Consider the following 17,832-nt stretch of genomic DNA (forward strand, 5'->3'; position numbering starts at 1 on the left):
ATAAATTAAGTGCTCAACTTCTGTTTTTTTTTTACTTCTAGTCAGTTTCAAAACTTCCGTTTAAATGACTGTCAAATTAGTCGGTGCCAGGGTATCTGCACACTTTTTAAAGTAAAATTTAAGGCGTTTTAAGACCTTTTTAAGACCTGAAGAAATCAAAATTAATACCTTACATTAGGTGTGCGCAATATTGACAAAAATATGTCTCAATATTATCTAAGTTTTTTTGATGATAATTAGATGATATTTTACTGATTGCGTTTGTGTACTGGTGTCATGGCTGGTTTAGGCCTGTTGTTGACAGCTGACTCACGAAGATATTCATATTTTTCATATTCTATGCAGTGGTCAGTTCACAGCAGTGACAGAAATTCATTTTTTTTATTAAAGGGCAAAATTTGCAACCTTAAATTGAGTTCCAGGGGCATTTTCACCTATTATTGACTCTTTTTTTAAACTTAGAGGTATGCATCACCTTGTATTACAAATTACATTACATCTAATTACATCTAACATTCAAATTAAATTATATTAGAATAATAACACAATACCACTGTTACCAGTTAAATTAAATCATTAAATCTAAATCCATCTTTGCAGTGCAGAGGAGACACAGAAGCATCAGAACTGGCATTAATATATTTACACTCCATTTACAATTGCATAAATAAAGCTGTGAGATATTCAATTCTTTAATTTCTTCAATTCTTAATTCAATATTTAAATATGAACTGATTTCTAATTGTAACATTTTAATTACAGGGTACTTTAAATGTGAAACTAAATCCGAAAAAGGGCGGCGGCAAGTCACTGTCTCAGTCACTGTCTCTCTTAATTCATTCAACCGATTTGTTCAAAAGGCTGATTCATTCAGGAAGTGCACAAGTGATTGTTCAGTTAATCGATATAAAATAATTCGTTCAAAACGCGGATTTCACTCAAGAAATCATCGCTGTCTTTTGCATTGAGACTCTGCTACGGTTTCATTTTGAAATTCTCGTCAGCGAAATAAGGAAAAACTACCAATATTAACAATATTGTTTATAAAATGTAACTCACAATGTTCATTTAACTGTTATATAAAATAAATATCATATTTGCTATTGTGCACGGGAAAAGAGCCCTCTTGCTGATGTGATATTGTATGATAACAACATATGATATATAAAATACAAAACGTCTATTAGGGAACATACCTATAAAACTGCACTGACACATCACGCAGTGAAAGCAAGCATGAGAGACAAATGCGATGTCAGCTCGCAGTGCGCCCTCCTACATAGTTAACGTTAAAGTAAAAAAATGATTACAATATCATAATAGACAATACACATCGCACACCACTACACACATGAAGAATGAAGAAACTTACAATTGAACTGAAATTAACCAGCTCTCTTCTTCTCTCCTGCTGTTTCGCGTGCAGTAGACAGACGTAATGCTGGCGCGAATGTGACGCGAAATGTCACATGAACGAGCAAATCCACAAAAAAGTACGCTAATTAGATAGTTTTAATTTGGAAAACATTTAGATATGTCTAAGTCAAATTGTCATTGAAAATGTAAGACCTTTCATAAGTAAAAATAAGACTTTAAGACTTTTTATGGCCTTAAATTTTTTTAATCTAATTTAAGACTTTAAGGACCCGCGGACACCCTGGGTGCGCAAAGTTTTTAACGGGATTGCGGACAGTAGTGCGAGAAAAATAATAGATGCCCCAACCACGTTTAAGTTCAAAGTCTGGATGCACTTTAGCTTTTATACCATTGATTGGACAAACATATTGTAATTAGCCATCTTTGACACTGCACCGAGCACTTGCACAGATACACACGAGAGCTATGAAAGTATGCGTATATTTACTTAAAATGTTCAGTTTAATTTACATACTGAAGCACTTTTTGTACTTTTTTCAAACTGTTTGGGCTTTAATAAAGAGAAAACCTGCATTAAACCTTTTCACAGGCATTTTGTCTTCAGTTATCGCAGAATTGCTAGGCTATATCATGATATTATCGGTATCGTGTATCATGTTGTGAGGTACTCTATGATTCTATGAAGACACTGCTGACGTGTATCTGGTGCGTCCGTGTATTCGGGTTCAAATAAATATGGCTGGGCAAAAAAATGCAAGTCTTCCTCTGTGTGGAAATCCTTAGACATGTTTGTGAAGATTGTTTTGTTTCCAGCGTGCATCTCCCTCAGACTGTAAACGAAGCTCGGGCGCACCAGACACACGTCAGCAGCGTCTTACGTCAGCAGCGTCACGGAAGGCGGATCCACAACAGAACCGGACGACAATACAATGCTGAATAAAGTCGTAGTTTTTGTTATTTTTGGACCAAAATGTATTTCCGATGCTTCAAAACATTCTAACTAACCCACTGATGTCACATGAACTACTTTGATGATGTCTTTATTTCCTTTCTGGACAAGGACAGTATACAGTTCATACATTTTCAATGGAGGGACAGAAAGCTCTCGGACTAAATCTAAAATATCTTAAACTGTGTTCCGAAGATGAACGGAGGTCTTACGGGCTTGGAGCGACATGTGGCATTTTGTCTTCAGTTATCGCAGAATTGCTAGGCTATATCATGATATTATCGGTATCGTGTATCATGTTGTGAGGTACTCTATGATTCCCATCCTTAGTGAGTATCCTTGTAAACATAGCTGCTTATGTCTTAAGTAAATATAAACAGTTTATAACTAAAACACGTGTAACAGTATATTTGATCCGTTAATCAAACAACAAAAGACAAAAAAAAAACTCACTCACTGCTCTTGACTGAATGACTTTTGTAACTTTAATAAAGATTAATCTATTCATCTACACCCATGGAGAGCCACAGTGTATAGTATGTGTACAGTGCAACAGCAAAGAGCTTGTTTACATTTTAGACAAGTCAAGTTGTGGTACTAAACAAGACATAGAAATGGCAAAAAAAACAAAAACTAAACCAACCGCCCTGACCTGGACCTGTTATATGCCTATAGGTATATATGGCATAGGTTATATGTATACAGCCAGTCCCTCCAGAAAAACGCGATTATGCTATCGCATAATTCAATGCATAATCAGGAAAAGTCCGCATATTTATGTGGGGGCCGCATTTTTTCCAAATACGCCGTACTTTCGCCGATTTCCACGCAAAATATGCAGGGCTTGCATGATTTCATAATCCCTGCATTTTCGCATTATCTTAGCAGAGATATAAGAGCAGCCATTTCCCCTGTTGCCATGGGAACGTTATGAAGTGACGTAATTACGCGACATGAACATCATCGAAAAGCTGTAAAAAAGGGAAGCACATTTTATTTATTCATTTTTACAGAAGTTGTAGCATAGGCTATTCCTTTTGTAAAGCTACAGAACTTGTTTGACTCATCAATGTTTTGTAAGTTTGAACCATGTGTTTATCGTATTGTGAGGTACCCTGTAATTCCAATCCCTAGTGAGTATCCTTGTAAACAGTTGCTTATGTCTTAAGTGAACGTAAACAGTTTATAACTAAAACACATGTAACAGTATATTTGATCCGTTAATCAAACAACAAAAGACAAAAAAACCCCGCCTTTTTTCAAATTCGCTGCCGATTTCCATGCAAAATATGCAGTGCTTGCATGATTTCATAAGTCCCCACATTTTCGTTGCAAAAAAAGTCACATATCTTAGCAGAAAGTTTAAAAATGTTGGGTTTACTTCACACAAGAGCAGCCATTTTCCTGTTTCCATGGGAACGTTATGAAGTGACGTAATTACATGACGTGAACATCATCGAAAAGCTGTAAAAGCACGCATTTTATTTTTTTATATTTCATTTATTTATTTTTACAGAAGTTGTAGCATATTCCTTTTGTAAAGCTACAGAACGTGTTTTACTCAATGTTTTGTAAGTTTGAGCCACGTGTCTATTGAGGTCTGAAATAAAACAAGATGAGAGCTTAAATATTCCCAGCACTTTCTGTGATGAAGTATGCTTGCTTATCATAGTGGTTGAACCGACTAGTCGACCTTAATGCAATGCCGTGACGCTTTAAGCTTGATGTCGACTAGTCGCGTTGATCATGTGACACTATGATTGCGCTAATTTTTATACTAACATGTTGCAGACGACAACAGATGAAGAGCCCAGAATGTCATTGCAGCAAGAAAGCAGCATTGGTACATAAAGTGTGTGTAAATACTTTACTAACCTAACACTAGATATTATTGAAAACTAAAGTAAAAGCATGACACACGCTCACTGTTTTACCGGGAAATGAGTTCAGTCTCTTTATTAAAATCATTAAAACATTATTTTTTTTCATTTATTTATTGATACATATTAATGATGTAGCCTACTTCTAATTCACAATTAATTGGAATATTATTTTGTATTACTTGGATCTGCGCATCACTAACTCACAGATGTGAATTTATAGCTTTTTTTCATCCTAAATGATGATGTAAACAGCGGGTGGTTACACCTGGCCACTTCATGCGTTTCTGTGATCTGATAGCTATCCGATCGTGAAAAGACCAGGTGTAAATGCCCTCCGAAACGCATTCGAGATTTAAATCCGATCGCTCAAACTTCTTCAGGAGGAGGTCTGGGCCGCATTCCAGACGAAACTGGAAAAGTGTAAATGCATCTGGTTGTTGAAACTACATATGTAAATTGGACTCCTCCCAACAATGGTAAAAATAAACGTGTGACAGTGTCTTAGCCTATATGTCATGTTATATTCATTATATGACAAAGCTATGCATTACCGCAGATGAGAAACTCATCAAGCCAACGTGCAAACTATCGCAAATCAAATTGAAAGTAAGTCGCAGACGCTTAACACAATCATCTTCGTTAAAAGTAAAGAAACAAAATGATCTTACCAGTGCTGTCTCTCTTATTGCGGTCTTTGATTTTGAAATTAGCTGATGATCAATAAAATGCAGCTCATTACTGTTGCTTTCGGTGACGTGAACTCCGTTAAATCTGCATATAGCGCATTGTTTGAAGATCGGATTTATATCCGTTTTGCGAAAACATATTTATGTGACCAGGTGTAAATGGAATCGCTTTGATAAATCAGATCAGTAAAAACGCATGAAGTGACCAGGTGTAAACGGCCCCATTATGAGCTGTCTGTCAGCATCTGTATAATTTTCTGTTAATTAATTGCAAATTGTGGCATATTGCAAAGCAGTCTTGTCTCTTGGGTTTTTATGCATGACGTCAGCGACTAGTCGATGTCGACTCGACTTTGATGTCATAACAGTCGACTTCAAAAAATCAGAAGTCGTTCAACCCCTAATAGGAAGTAATAAAAAATGACTCTTTACATTAAGGTAATAGTCTAGTGAGAACAGAATGTTGGGGGGAATTCCCTTTTTTTTCTCTTTTTTATCAAACCGCAGTTTTTGCAAGTTCCCAGAGTTCCCGCAATTTCCTCGCATAAAATTGCATAAATATCCAGCATATTCCATCGCATTTTTTAAGAAAACATGCTGCATAACCAAGGATTTTTTCCCGCAGCAATCAGAAAAAAAACCTCCGCATTTTTCTGGAAGGACTGTACAGTACACGGATCCATTCAGAATGACTAAAGAGCAACATACAACTAAAAAATCAACATGATCCTGAATGTGTGTGGAAACAATATGAAAGTACTGAAATGTGTCTCTGCATAAATACAATGTGCGATCAGTGTGTTGCGTATCTATCAATATAACAGATTTGCGCATGCTTGCTTTACGACTCCAGTACGTCACCGCAGTCTTTGCTGGATAAAGCAAACGAGCATCTCAGAGAATCGTAGTTAGCGTATCAATAGAGAGAAAACCTGCACTAAACCTTTACACGGGCATTTTGTTTTCAAAGTTAGACAGATATTGTGATGTATCACGCATTCAAAAAGCGGAAATAGAATAAAATAGGACCGTGAAAAAAATTCCGCTACGGCTTGTATCAATGGGATTGTTGATTTTTTTTAATGTAAAATTCAGCAGATACTTCTTCTAAAAACCACAGTTTACTATCATTAATTGAGCGAAACAAAGAAAACCGGTGTCATTATATTCTGAGGTATATTTCGCGATTTAAAGGCAAGCGCGTAAGCCATACTGTATGTGTATGCGCAATACTTCAGAGTCTGATCACCTTATTTTATTACAGAACTGTAAGAGTGTAATACAAACAACAGATGACATAAAGAGCATTACAAACAGAAACTTATTGGATTAAACTATAATGTTGGCATTTATTCATGCACTTACTTTACGATGCAATCCTCTATAATTAGATCAAATTGAAGGTTTTTTGATTTTTATTTCTTAAACTTTATTTCCAGCCCACAGACGATTATTCAAAAATAACCGGTTTAATCTCATTACTGGCAGCACTGGTGTTCTGACAATCGCTCAGATAATGTTACACATTAAAATAAAATGACATGCAAAGTAGGGTATCATGTAAGTCTAAATAAACATTTTTAGTTTATTTAGTTGAACTTAACAATAAACATAATTAATTTTCTTCTCAAAACTGGCATCCGTCCATTGTCAATAATGCAGATGGAAATTCCTTTACACTATTAATCGGAGAAGGATGTAACGACACACGGACGGATAAAAGCCTATAAAGAATGTCCAACAAGGAAGTAGGATCTTCTCAACAACATAAAAAAACACTTTAATTAGGACACACTTATCACATTTCTTAAAAGTATCATCCATTTCTGTAGAGCTAGACATTAGGATCAAAAGACTGAATTCAGCTTTGAGAATGAAACCAACCTGTTTGTTCCTCAGTATCTTCTTGTTTCACACTGAATGTTTCTTCAATCTTCAGGTCTCCACTCTCCTCTTTAATAAGCGACATCTTTGTTTGTTCCTCAGTATTTTCTTGTTTCACACTGAATACTTCTTCAATCCTCATTTCTTCACTCTCTTCTTTAATAGACGCCATCTTAAATTGTACATCACGTGGTTCTCAGTTGCTTCACCGGGTGTTTTTCTGTGTATAAACATATTTGTCATGTTTAAGATAAGAATCATAAACAGAAAGAAAAATAAATCCACACTAAATCTCAGTGTGTCTCAATCAGCTCTAGTTCAGTAGTTCAGTGCACTGGTAAGAGAGTCAGTCAGAGTGAGGGTTAATTACCTGAAAAATAGCGTTACCAATTAGGGTGACCACCAGTCCCGCTTTGCGTTAAACCACACAGCATTTTCACCCCTTGTCCCGCACGTCCCATATTGAGAAAATGTCCCGCATTTTCATCAGTCTGTTGGTATTTAATTATCATATTAAGAAAACGTGCATGCGTTCTTTTGCTTATGCATTGTGCATGCGTTCTTTCTTTTTAAGAAAGCATTTTATTTAGTCTTTTTGCAGCATAGTTTTTCACCTATATTTAACAGCACTTCATTAGAAGTACAAATACAACAACCGTTTTTTAAATCCTATCCAATGGTTGAAAGGACAGGAGTAAACACGATTACTAGTGGGTTGTGACGGCTGTCAATCAAAATGTGGAGGGGTGATTCGTTCGGTTTCTGTCAGAAAACAAATGGATAATTCGGTAAATTAATTTTTTTATTTAACAGAATTTATCAACTTGTTGCCTGCTGTGGTTGTTTTAATTCACATTCTTTCTAAAAATTATTAACGTTTTTGCTTTAATATATTCTTAATATTTAAGACTGTCAATTATCTAAATTCATGTTGGTTTATATTTTTTTGTTCATTATTTATTTTGTTGGATTTTAGTTGGACTTGGTCAACTGTTTCAAAAATATTTATCTGCATGCCTGCTGCCTTTGGGCTCAGTGATGTTGAATTTAAAAAACATGTTATGTTACATTGTGACATATGTTACATATGTACATATGTTACACAGTTTTTATCAGCTGAAAGGCAGAATACAAATGTTTTTATTAAGTTAGATAAACATTATATAACAGTTTCAGGTTATGTTTTAGTGTTGGTAACATACATTGTCCCACACAAACTTATAATCGTCCCACATTTGGTTTGTTTGATGATGGTCACCCTATTACCAATTAATAAAGACAGACTATACAATTAGTTCCTAATGATTTAGATTTGGTATTTAATGCGTAGTGGATCACATTTAATAGATCATTATTGGGTGATAATGTTTTCACGGTTGCCAACTTCAAAAAAGAAAAACAGGGACAATTGTGGTGCTTTATAGGAAAATAAGGGACACTCAAAATAGTTGCACACAGTGCATGTCATTTGTGTGTATAAAAGGTTGTCACATTTGAAACACATTTGTTTTGCTTAACCTCTTAATGTACAATTTCATTCTAAAAATAATTCCAAACGATACACTTATTGCGGTTAAACAATCAATAAATCATCCAAAAGAAATAGAATAAAACATGGTTACTGCATACGGTATAATACACGAGTTTCTAACTCGGACCGATCTAAAGTTGGTTTGACGTTTGACATTAGACAGATATTCATCCGCTAAAAACTTCAATAGATCCTGATTGGGTGAGTATAATGTATAAAATTTGGTTTACCTACTAGTTATTAGGACGTAGAACTGAACACAGATGACCGTTTCTTTGTTTTTAATCCTGCTCAATGTTTTCAACACAGAAACCCTCCGGAAGTGACTCGCATGTGCCTAGGCCCGGTAGGGACCGTCTACAAAGTACGTGTACTTGGAAGCGGAGGAAACTGTCAATGGTTCCCCATCAAAAATTATGATTTTTTTTTTTTTTTTTTTTTTTTTTTTTTGTGTGTGTGTGAGAGCAACTTTGAAACGTATTAACACATAACGCTCACTGGCAGATTAAATAATAATGATACAGTTATTATATTATTATTATTATTATTGTTATTATTGACTAGGCTATGTTATTACTACGATCTTATAATAACTATAGCCTAAATAAAATGATGAAACAAAAGCATTTGTATTTTGCCTTATTTAAATGTTTTATTTTACTGATATTTACTGAAATTGGTTCATCTGCTTATCAGTGTTGGCTGTTTATTGATATCAGTGCATCCCTAAATACATGAATAAAAACTAAATTATAAGAGACACTACCTTTAAAAACATTATAAAATATATTCAGTCTCTTTTAGCAAAAAATCATCCTTATATTGACATGTTTTCCATTCATGTTCATTTAATGGCCCATGCCTTTTCAATTTGTTCATGATATACTGGACAAGGATTAAGCATAAGGATTAAAAAAAAATCTGAAACTATTTAATTAATTTTAATGTAGATAATATAGATGATGTAAAATAATACCATATAAATTGTATGGTAAGCCTCTTATTCAAAGGGAAAAAAACATTGTGATGGTGAATTAAAATAAGAAATATCATGATTGTAATGGCTTTCTTTTATTTTAATGCTTGTTTTAGTCCCCCTGGTTGAGAACGACTGATCTAGCACACTGCTTTCCATTTTCATTATTTTATTTTCCTTATGATTTATTTAACACCTTTAATTATTAAATACTGCAGTCACCTCAAAAAGCTGTTAAACCATTAAAGGTGATTTACTCAGTAAATACTCAGAATAAATAAAAAAGTAAACAAAACAAAGAAAGTAGATATTGATTATATCTTTTGAATCATACCATGGTATTACTATAAATGTAATAATTAAAGTAAAAGTCCTGAATCCGAAGCATTTGCATTTGGCTTATTCCAGGAACTTATTTTGTGTTACAAACCTCCAGCAAAAGACATACCATTGAATGACAATTTTATGACAATTTACATGTATTAATCAATGTAAAAGTGTCTTACAAGGGTCTTATAACAATAACATTTTTATGCTGGTTGTCACAGAGCTACCAAAATATTGTATTGAAATTTATAACAATGAATAAAAGCTTTTTTCACTTGTTTTAAATAAAGATGCTAATCTGAATAAAATTCACATGTTACAGGCTACTTTACATTACTTCATTGAAGCACAAGGATATGAAACCAAATACAATGTATGTATACTACAAATACACCTAAGATGGTGGGGTGGGGGAGCGGGGAGTTAGGCATATGACTAGCATGGAAATACTTTGGAGTGTCATTCTTGCATTCTATCATAGTATTACATCTTTGCTCCTCATACATTGGGTAAAGGCAGTGTGCCAGTTTTTTTTTTTAAAGACTGAAAGCAACACTTTACAGGAGTATACAACTTACTGCTTTGCTTTGTTAAACAGCACCCATCTTAGTGATGCAATGTGGTGAGTGCTGCCAGAGGTACTCTAGATCAAAAAAGAATCACCACAGCCAAACTAATAAAATGGAGACATACCAGAGGCCATTGAAATTTCCGAAACTGCAACAATGTGGAAGCTCACCATCCACTCCAGTTTTTAGGCCACCAGAGTCCACTTCAGTGGCAAGGCAGGGGGGAAATAACATATTTGTCTGTCCATAGCTCATTGATGTTATCATGGACACATACCAGTTTCTTGAAGAGCTAAGCCAGTTTTCTGAAGTCAGCACAAAAGAAAGATTTCAACATGGTACCACATCATGAATCAGTCTGTTTCTGTGTTACTGTGATCCATGCCCCAACAAAAGTCATAATAAATCAAGCAAAATAACAATAAGTCTTAACAATAACAATAAGTCCTTTTTTTAAGGATATGAATAATAATATAATAATAATAATAATAATATTAATAATAATAAAACAGCCAGTCCGCGCCTCCTGGATTATGGTCTATTATCTTCAGGTGCGCTATTTCACACTTTGCCTTTATATCTCCCAATTGCGTATTATAAAGTAGGAATTGCGAGATGCCTAAATGCAAGAATTTCAAGCTATTTCTCGCACTTTATATCACGCAATTTGGACTTAATAACATACAATTGTGACTTTATATCACGCAATTCTGACTTTATAGCTAAACTGCAATTGCCACTTTAGGCCTATATCACGTAATTTTGAGATAAAAAGTCAGAATTGTGAGATTAAAAAATCGCAATTACATATTTTATTTTTCACTCTGTGGCGGAAACATGCTCCAGTTGTCGTGCAATGCAAGTGATCGGGCCTGGCGCCTTATTACATTGTCTGCTATATATTTGCTTCTTATTTATTAAATACAGGCAATTGGTTGATAAAACATTGATCAAAATTAAGATACAATTTATACAAAACGAAAATCTTTAAAAAAAAAAGTATTTCCATAAGTGGTCAAAATAATGTTTTACCCATGTCTCCAGAAATATTGCAGCTTCAGCGCTTATCATTAGCTTCTGAAAGTGTGAAAATAATTTCCAGTAAAGGACAATGTTGCAACAGTCGTTTTTTAGGTACCTAAACGCGCACGTACAGTCTCTGAGTCATCGCTGCAACCAGGAGATGAAGGAGAGCTGAGATCCACATCACCTAGCACATCTTCGTCTCTGCCACCCCAGGATGCTATAGTGCGACTATTGCAGCAAGCGCGACCAGCGCCGTTGCTAGGAGGGCGCCAGCGCCTCTGCCTATCCTCCCATGAGTCCTAATGCAATTTCAACTATTACTGAAGTGCTTCTTTTATAAAGAACACCGCTTTTTCTTTTATCGGGAAACGCAGCCCATGATGCGTAATGGAGATTCCAAAAGCGCTCTTCTTTGGTCAGAACCAAGGAGAGCGATCGCGGATAGGTCCGTCCTGACTCCATATGCACAGAAACTTTTTAACAATGCAACAAAATATTTAAAGAGCATCAAGCTATTAAAATCTATATTATGTATAGCCTACGGATAATATAGCAGTATATTAGTCAGTAATGTATAGGGTAAACAATGATTGGATAACGTTTTTAATTTAAGGCCCACCCACAATTGGTCTGGGCCGGGTTTCCCGATAACGATGTATCTTAGCTCTTAAGAGCGCTCTCTACGTGCAAGGTAACGAACGCTCGCCACAATTCCACGCGCGTTTCCCAAAAATGCACTTAACATGAACGCGCGAGAACGCGCTCTACGTGCTACTTAGGCTCAATCCCAATTCACCCCTTGCCCCTACCCCTTGGCCCTACCCCTCCGTTTTGCGCGTTCACGTCAAGGGGTAGGGTGTCCCGATTCTTGTTAAGATCGAGGGGTAGGGCTACATAGCCCTCGAAACGGAGATTTTTCAGAGGCACACTCCAAACGGAGGGCTACGAGAAAGTTTGCAGAATACATCGCGAATCACCGGCGAGATGGCTTCACAAACGGTTAAACATTTAAATTTAGCGCCAGATGACACCACCGTGCACTTTATTTACTCTTATAATAATGATATAGTCAGTGATGGGAATAACGGCGTTATAAATAACGCCGTTACTAACGGCATTACTTTTTCCAGTAACGAGTAATCTAATTGATTACTCTTCTCATCTTAATAACGCCGTTACCGTTACTGCCAAAAAAAGCGGCGCGTTACTATAACTGATGAAGCTGTTTTTTTTTTTTCATCAGACCAACTAGATCTCTGAGCGAGAGGCAAATACTTTGTTTACTGTTCTTCCTTGGTTAGTGGGCAGAGCACGAGACAAGCGCATAAATGCTGACGATTGGCTGAGATAGAGTAAAATGTCATTGTAAGCCAATCAGAGGTAGAGTTAGGCGGGTCTTCGAAAGCACGCATAGTAGTGATGGGCATTCGGCTCTTTTGACTCAGCTCACTGAGCCGGCTCTTTTGGCTCACAAACGGCTCTTTAAATGACTTTGACTATAATATTTCAATTTTTATTACATAATTATTTAATTTCTATAGGCTAAATTTGTAAAAAAATAGAGTCGGCTCTTCAGATATGCGAGACATGGCTTTTAGAGTCGGCTCATTCGCGAATCGCGAACGACCCATCAAAAGCTCATTCGCGAACGAGTCGATCCATCATCACTAAGGCTGCGTCTCATTTCTCTGTCTTACCCCTTCCCCTTCCCCTACCCCTTCGTCTGCGTCTTCCCCTTGCCCCTCGATACCGAGTGAAAGGGGGTAGGGGTGAGAACGTTCCTCTAAGAAATGAGACACCACTCGATAACTGGTTGCGTCATCATCCCTTGCCGCTAGCTGGCTGCTACGTCAACAGAGGCGACAAGTGTTGACATAAACGAAGATGCCGTCGTCTCAGGTCGTGATATCGATTGCCTGGGCTCTCTTTATCTTTGCACGCTTGGGTGCCATCAGTCAAAGACATAGAAGAAGACGATTGTTTCTCAGACGAATACGACTGCTTACGGATCAAGTCATGGTACGTATGTTTTCATTGTATTTAACGGAGGCGCCGGCGGCGACACAATTTTTTTATTTATCAACGATATGGTTTGATTAAAATAATTTATTTTTTGTCCGTGCGGAGGCGATTCCATTTTATTTATCTATGGCACATGCATTTTTTTTTTATATTCAGCCCAATGCTATCCAATGATTTGTTTGCATTATTTAGGTTTTCTATTCTTATGTTAGATCAATAACAAAATCAATAGATTTTTTGATAACACTTTACAATAAGGTCTCATTTATTAATGAATGAACTAACAGAGAGCAATAGACTTTGTTATTGTTAGTTAATAAAATATGTGTGTTCATGTTAGTTCAGAGTGCATTAACTAATGTTAACATAACAACTTTGGATCTTAAAAATGTATATTGGTTATCGGCTTTCAAATGTAAAGAATTATCGGTATCAACCAAAATGTTCATATCGGTGCATCCCTATTTTTTATCCATGTATGTGTTAATTTTGTGATGTGGTTTCAATATCATGTACCCATGGTTTTTTTTGTTCCACCAGGCTGATCGTCCACCTATGTACTGCAGAGTTGATGCAACTGTGCCCATCTTGCGCTTATGGTTTGATGAAGAAGCTGAAATAAAGCAGGACCTACGCCTGACCAGGACAGCCATGAACAGCCTGCAGAGGTTTCTAGACAGGAATCAAGATCATGGCTGGGGAAATCAACTAGAGGTCCTCATATATACCTATTGGTTGGCACACGGACTCTCCTACCGGGTGGTGGCAAAAGTTTTCAATGTCCCCAGGCCAACAGTATTTCGAGTAATACACAAGGTGGCACAGAATATTTGGAACAATTTAAACACAGCTATTTCCTTCCCACATGACCTGCAAGCTGTGGGTCAAGGATTTGTGGCTCTATCGGGGACCCCTGCATTCCACAACGTTGTAGGGGCGATAGATGGCACACACATTCGGATTAAACCACCAGGACTACATCGTCTAGACTACCTTAACTACAAAGGCTTTTACTCCATCAATATGCAGGCCATATGTGATGCAGATGGAAGGTTCCTGGACATCTTCGTGGGTTACCCTGGGTCAGTCCATGACACGCGTGTGATGAAAAACAGCTCCTTTTACACATCTGGACGTTACCCCCCGCCAGGATACATTATTCTGGGTGATGGTGGGTACCCCTGCCTCCAGACCCCAATATGCCTGCTCACACCATACAAAGAGCCAGTACGTGGACGAGTGCAACAACGCTTCAATTACCGCCAATCAAAGGCACGCAGCATAATTGAGCGTGCCTTTGGGGTAATGAAAACAAGGTGGAGGTCAACTCTGTTCCGGGCACTGGAAGTCAAACCTACCTTTGCACCCCAGGTTATTGCTTCATGTGCATTCTTACACATTGTGTGCTTGGACAATGGAGACACACTGGATCCTGACGAGGATATTGCCAGGGATGATCTTGACCCCCATCCTCCCCATGAACCAATGGCACTCAACGAAGCCTCAGGGAATGCTGCACGTGACGCACTGGCTGCCCAAGTTTCCGGGGATGTGCAGGCCACATGAAGAGACATGTTGCACTGTTGATTTTCCTTCATGAGAATTATATGTAATATATTTAAGAATTTTTATAGTATTTTAATATTGTTCTTCTGTTTTGCCCCAATTTCTAATCTGTTGGCATTCATGTGTTTGTATTGTTGTATAAATGTTATTGTTACATATTTTCTTATTGCACTTTTATTTTTTTTTAAACAATAGCCTGAGAACTAAGAAAGGAAGTTTTTAATGATGAGTAGGCATGTTCTTACCTTGGTATTATTTTTTGTTCCAGAAGTGGAGTGAGGTGTAATGGGATTTCTACAATTGTTTGCAATAAATCTTTTAAAACACACTATTATGGTGACTATGCTTCGGATTTCCGTAAAATTTATCCACGAAAAGCCTTTTTATAAGAACCCCATTTATTGCTCCACAGCAGTAAATATTACAACATGTAAATATAACAATAATACATATTCAAATATAAATTATATAAACTCTTAAAACATTATATTAAATTAATAAGGCCTATGTAAACAGTTGTGCAATTGAACAGGTAATTTTTAGAACAATAATACATATTCAAATGTAAACAATATAAACTCTTAAAACAAATATACTTAAATATGTAAACAGTTGTGCAATTGAACAGGTAATTATTTTCACATCTTTTCAATCATTCTTTCAAAGAGGTCTAAAAACCTCTGTGACTTCGCCTCACTCTCTTCATGGCGCCTTTGCTCCTGAAGGGCCTCCTCGATCAGGAACTCCATAATAGGATTGGACCTCCTCCTAGATGTGGTGGCACTTGTTGCTGCTGGGGTACTGGTTAGCATTCTACTGGTTCCTGTGTCAGGGGTCCAGGATGCTGCTGTGGTGGAGAGCTCTGAGGTAGAGGGCTCCACAATATCCTAAAGAAACAAGGCAAATCGTGTTACTTTTAAGAAATTTTCAGCAAATATCTCCTCATGAAATTTAAAGAGAAAGTTTACGAATCTGATGTTAGTGGAATTCACGAAAGTACTGAATTACATGGTAAATGATTAGCCTCACCATGAGGATTGTCATGGGATCCTCTGCTGGTTGGAATGATGCCACCACCACAGGGGGGTCCATCGCAGGCCGGGCACCCAAAACCTCGTGCATGTCTCCATAGTACTGCCATGTAGCAACACTGACCTCACCCTGGTCTGTCCCTGAGCCGGTTTTTGGAGTCCTCAATTCCTGACACACACACACACACACACACAATAAACAACTGGCTAGTTGATACATTCATTAGGAAATTGGAAATTATTTTAAATTTGAAATCATATACCTTGTATTTTTGTTTTAAATTCTCCCATTTTTTGGAAGCCTGCTGTCCAGTCACCTTGCCCTCTAGGCCAATCTCTTTCACAAATTTCCTGCATCACAACCGACAGCTCAAACTTTCAGCATTTTAAGCACAACACAGAAATAAAAATTCAGAAAAACAGAACGCAAGACTATGATTGAACGATTAATTACTCACTCCCATTGTTGTTTGGCCATTGTTTTGGACTTCATGAAGTCTTTTTCATTCTCTGCCCTGAAGCGGATGAGCCGCCGAGTCTCCTCAGGTGTCCCTGAGGGAAAAGGAAAATATACGTTACCGTTACCTTGCTAGGTGAATCTCGTAGTAAGCTAGCTCTACCAATATTAAAGTCCAATATTAAAATCAGTCAAGGAATAGTAATGTCAAGCAAATTCACTTCACACTGATTTCACCTAAAAACTACAATATGAATTGTCATAGCTCAGCTCGACAAATAGCGCATAGCTGCTAGCTAGCGGTTTACTACCGATTCAAAACAAAAACATTACAATTAAAACCACTTGAACATTTTATTAAAAGGATCATAAAACACGAGTGTCATAATTATAATATCAATTAAACTGCTGAAAATACTTACATTTGTGCGACTCCTTCACAGTTCGACGTTCAGCCATAAAATAAACTTGATGCCGGCACTTTTGAGAAATTCCTACGTTGTTAACTGTTACCCCTCTGTTTCAAGTGTGGTCCTCCGCAAACTTCTTTTCAAGGGCTATGTAGCCCTACGCCTTGGCCCTAGCCCTTAATCAAAATGAGAATTGAGACACCACTTCCCCTCACATGAACGCGCAAAACCGAGGGGGAGGGGTAAGGGGAAGGGGTAAGACAGAGAAATGAGACGCAGCCTAACGCTCATTCGCGAACGACCCCTCATCACTAACGGCTAACGCTCATGAATTGCGAACGACCCATCATAACGCATAGTCGGACAGGACAGGACACACAAGGAACAACACAAGACAGTCAGTCTTTTTGGTATATTGCTTAACAAGCTTAATTTAATTTTGCCCAGTTGTGGCCTGTTGAGGGGCAATAAATATCAAAAGTTCCAAAACATCTATTGTGTTATTTGCATTGATCCACTATATAAACATAATATCTACATACATGGCATTTGATTGGAGGCTAGTCTCACTTTGTCCCACAACAAAAAATTTTTTTTTAGATGTGTGTACAATGTTTCATGTTAATAATGTAGGCCTATTGTATTAAGTGTCCATTTCATTATAATATTCAGATTTATCATAAATAATTGAACATGCACATGTATTTTAAGTTCCGTTAAAGAGGGGTAGAGGTGGGGTCACATTTGGGCATTTCAAATTAAATTTTACTTGAAAGTAACGCAATAGTTACTTTCTTAAGTAACTAGTTACTTTTAAAATTTGTAACTGAGTAACTAATTTAGTTACTTTTTGGAAGAAGTAACTAGTAACTGTAACTAATTACTTTTTAAAAGTAACTTGCCCAACCCTGGATATAGTCATTTAAATTAAGAAATTGTATAATAAATTACCTTTCCGAAACAGAAAAGACATACTTTCGAGTAAGGAACGTTATAAGCATCATGTTTCCTCAAAGTTAAGAGCAGCTGCGCTGATTGTCAGTCGTTGTCATGGAGAAATCCTGTAAAAACTCCGTAACGGCAGAGCCATCGCCGACGACTGATGACGTATCTGGTTCATGAAGGGTTGTTCCATTTC

General features: G+C 36.9%; 1 protein-coding gene across 4 annotated transcripts in view; it reads right to left on the reverse strand.

Annotated features, from left to right (window-relative positions):
• LOC143742440 (uncharacterized) overlaps window positions 1–17,832 on the reverse strand; it is a 44,722-nt gene that overhangs the window by 13,295 nt on the left and 13,595 nt on the right. The window contains exons 1-3 of one of the 4 annotated variants that reach the window (XM_077235296.1): window positions 8,541–8,617; window positions 7,150–7,270; window positions 6,780–6,999 (exon numbers count right to left, since the gene is read on the reverse strand). In XM_077235296.1, coding sequence (XP_077091411.1) covers window positions 6,780–6,951 — 172 coding nt within the window. In that variant the 5' untranslated portion in view covers window positions 6,952–6,999; window positions 7,150–7,270; window positions 8,541–8,617. Of the gene's footprint in view, window positions 1–6,779; window positions 7,000–7,149; window positions 7,271–8,540; window positions 8,674–17,832 lie in introns of those variants that run through there. The other 3 variants (XM_077235294.1, XM_077235295.1, XM_077235293.1) reach the window with 3 other exon arrangements.

This window comes from Siphateles boraxobius, unplaced genomic scaffold (assembly GCF_051911475.1).
Source record: "Siphateles boraxobius isolate OS27281-9 unplaced genomic scaffold, OSU_SipBor_1 19, whole genome shotgun sequence".
Classification (NCBI taxonomy): Eukaryota; Metazoa; Chordata; class Actinopteri; order Cypriniformes; family Leuciscidae; genus Siphateles; species Siphateles boraxobius.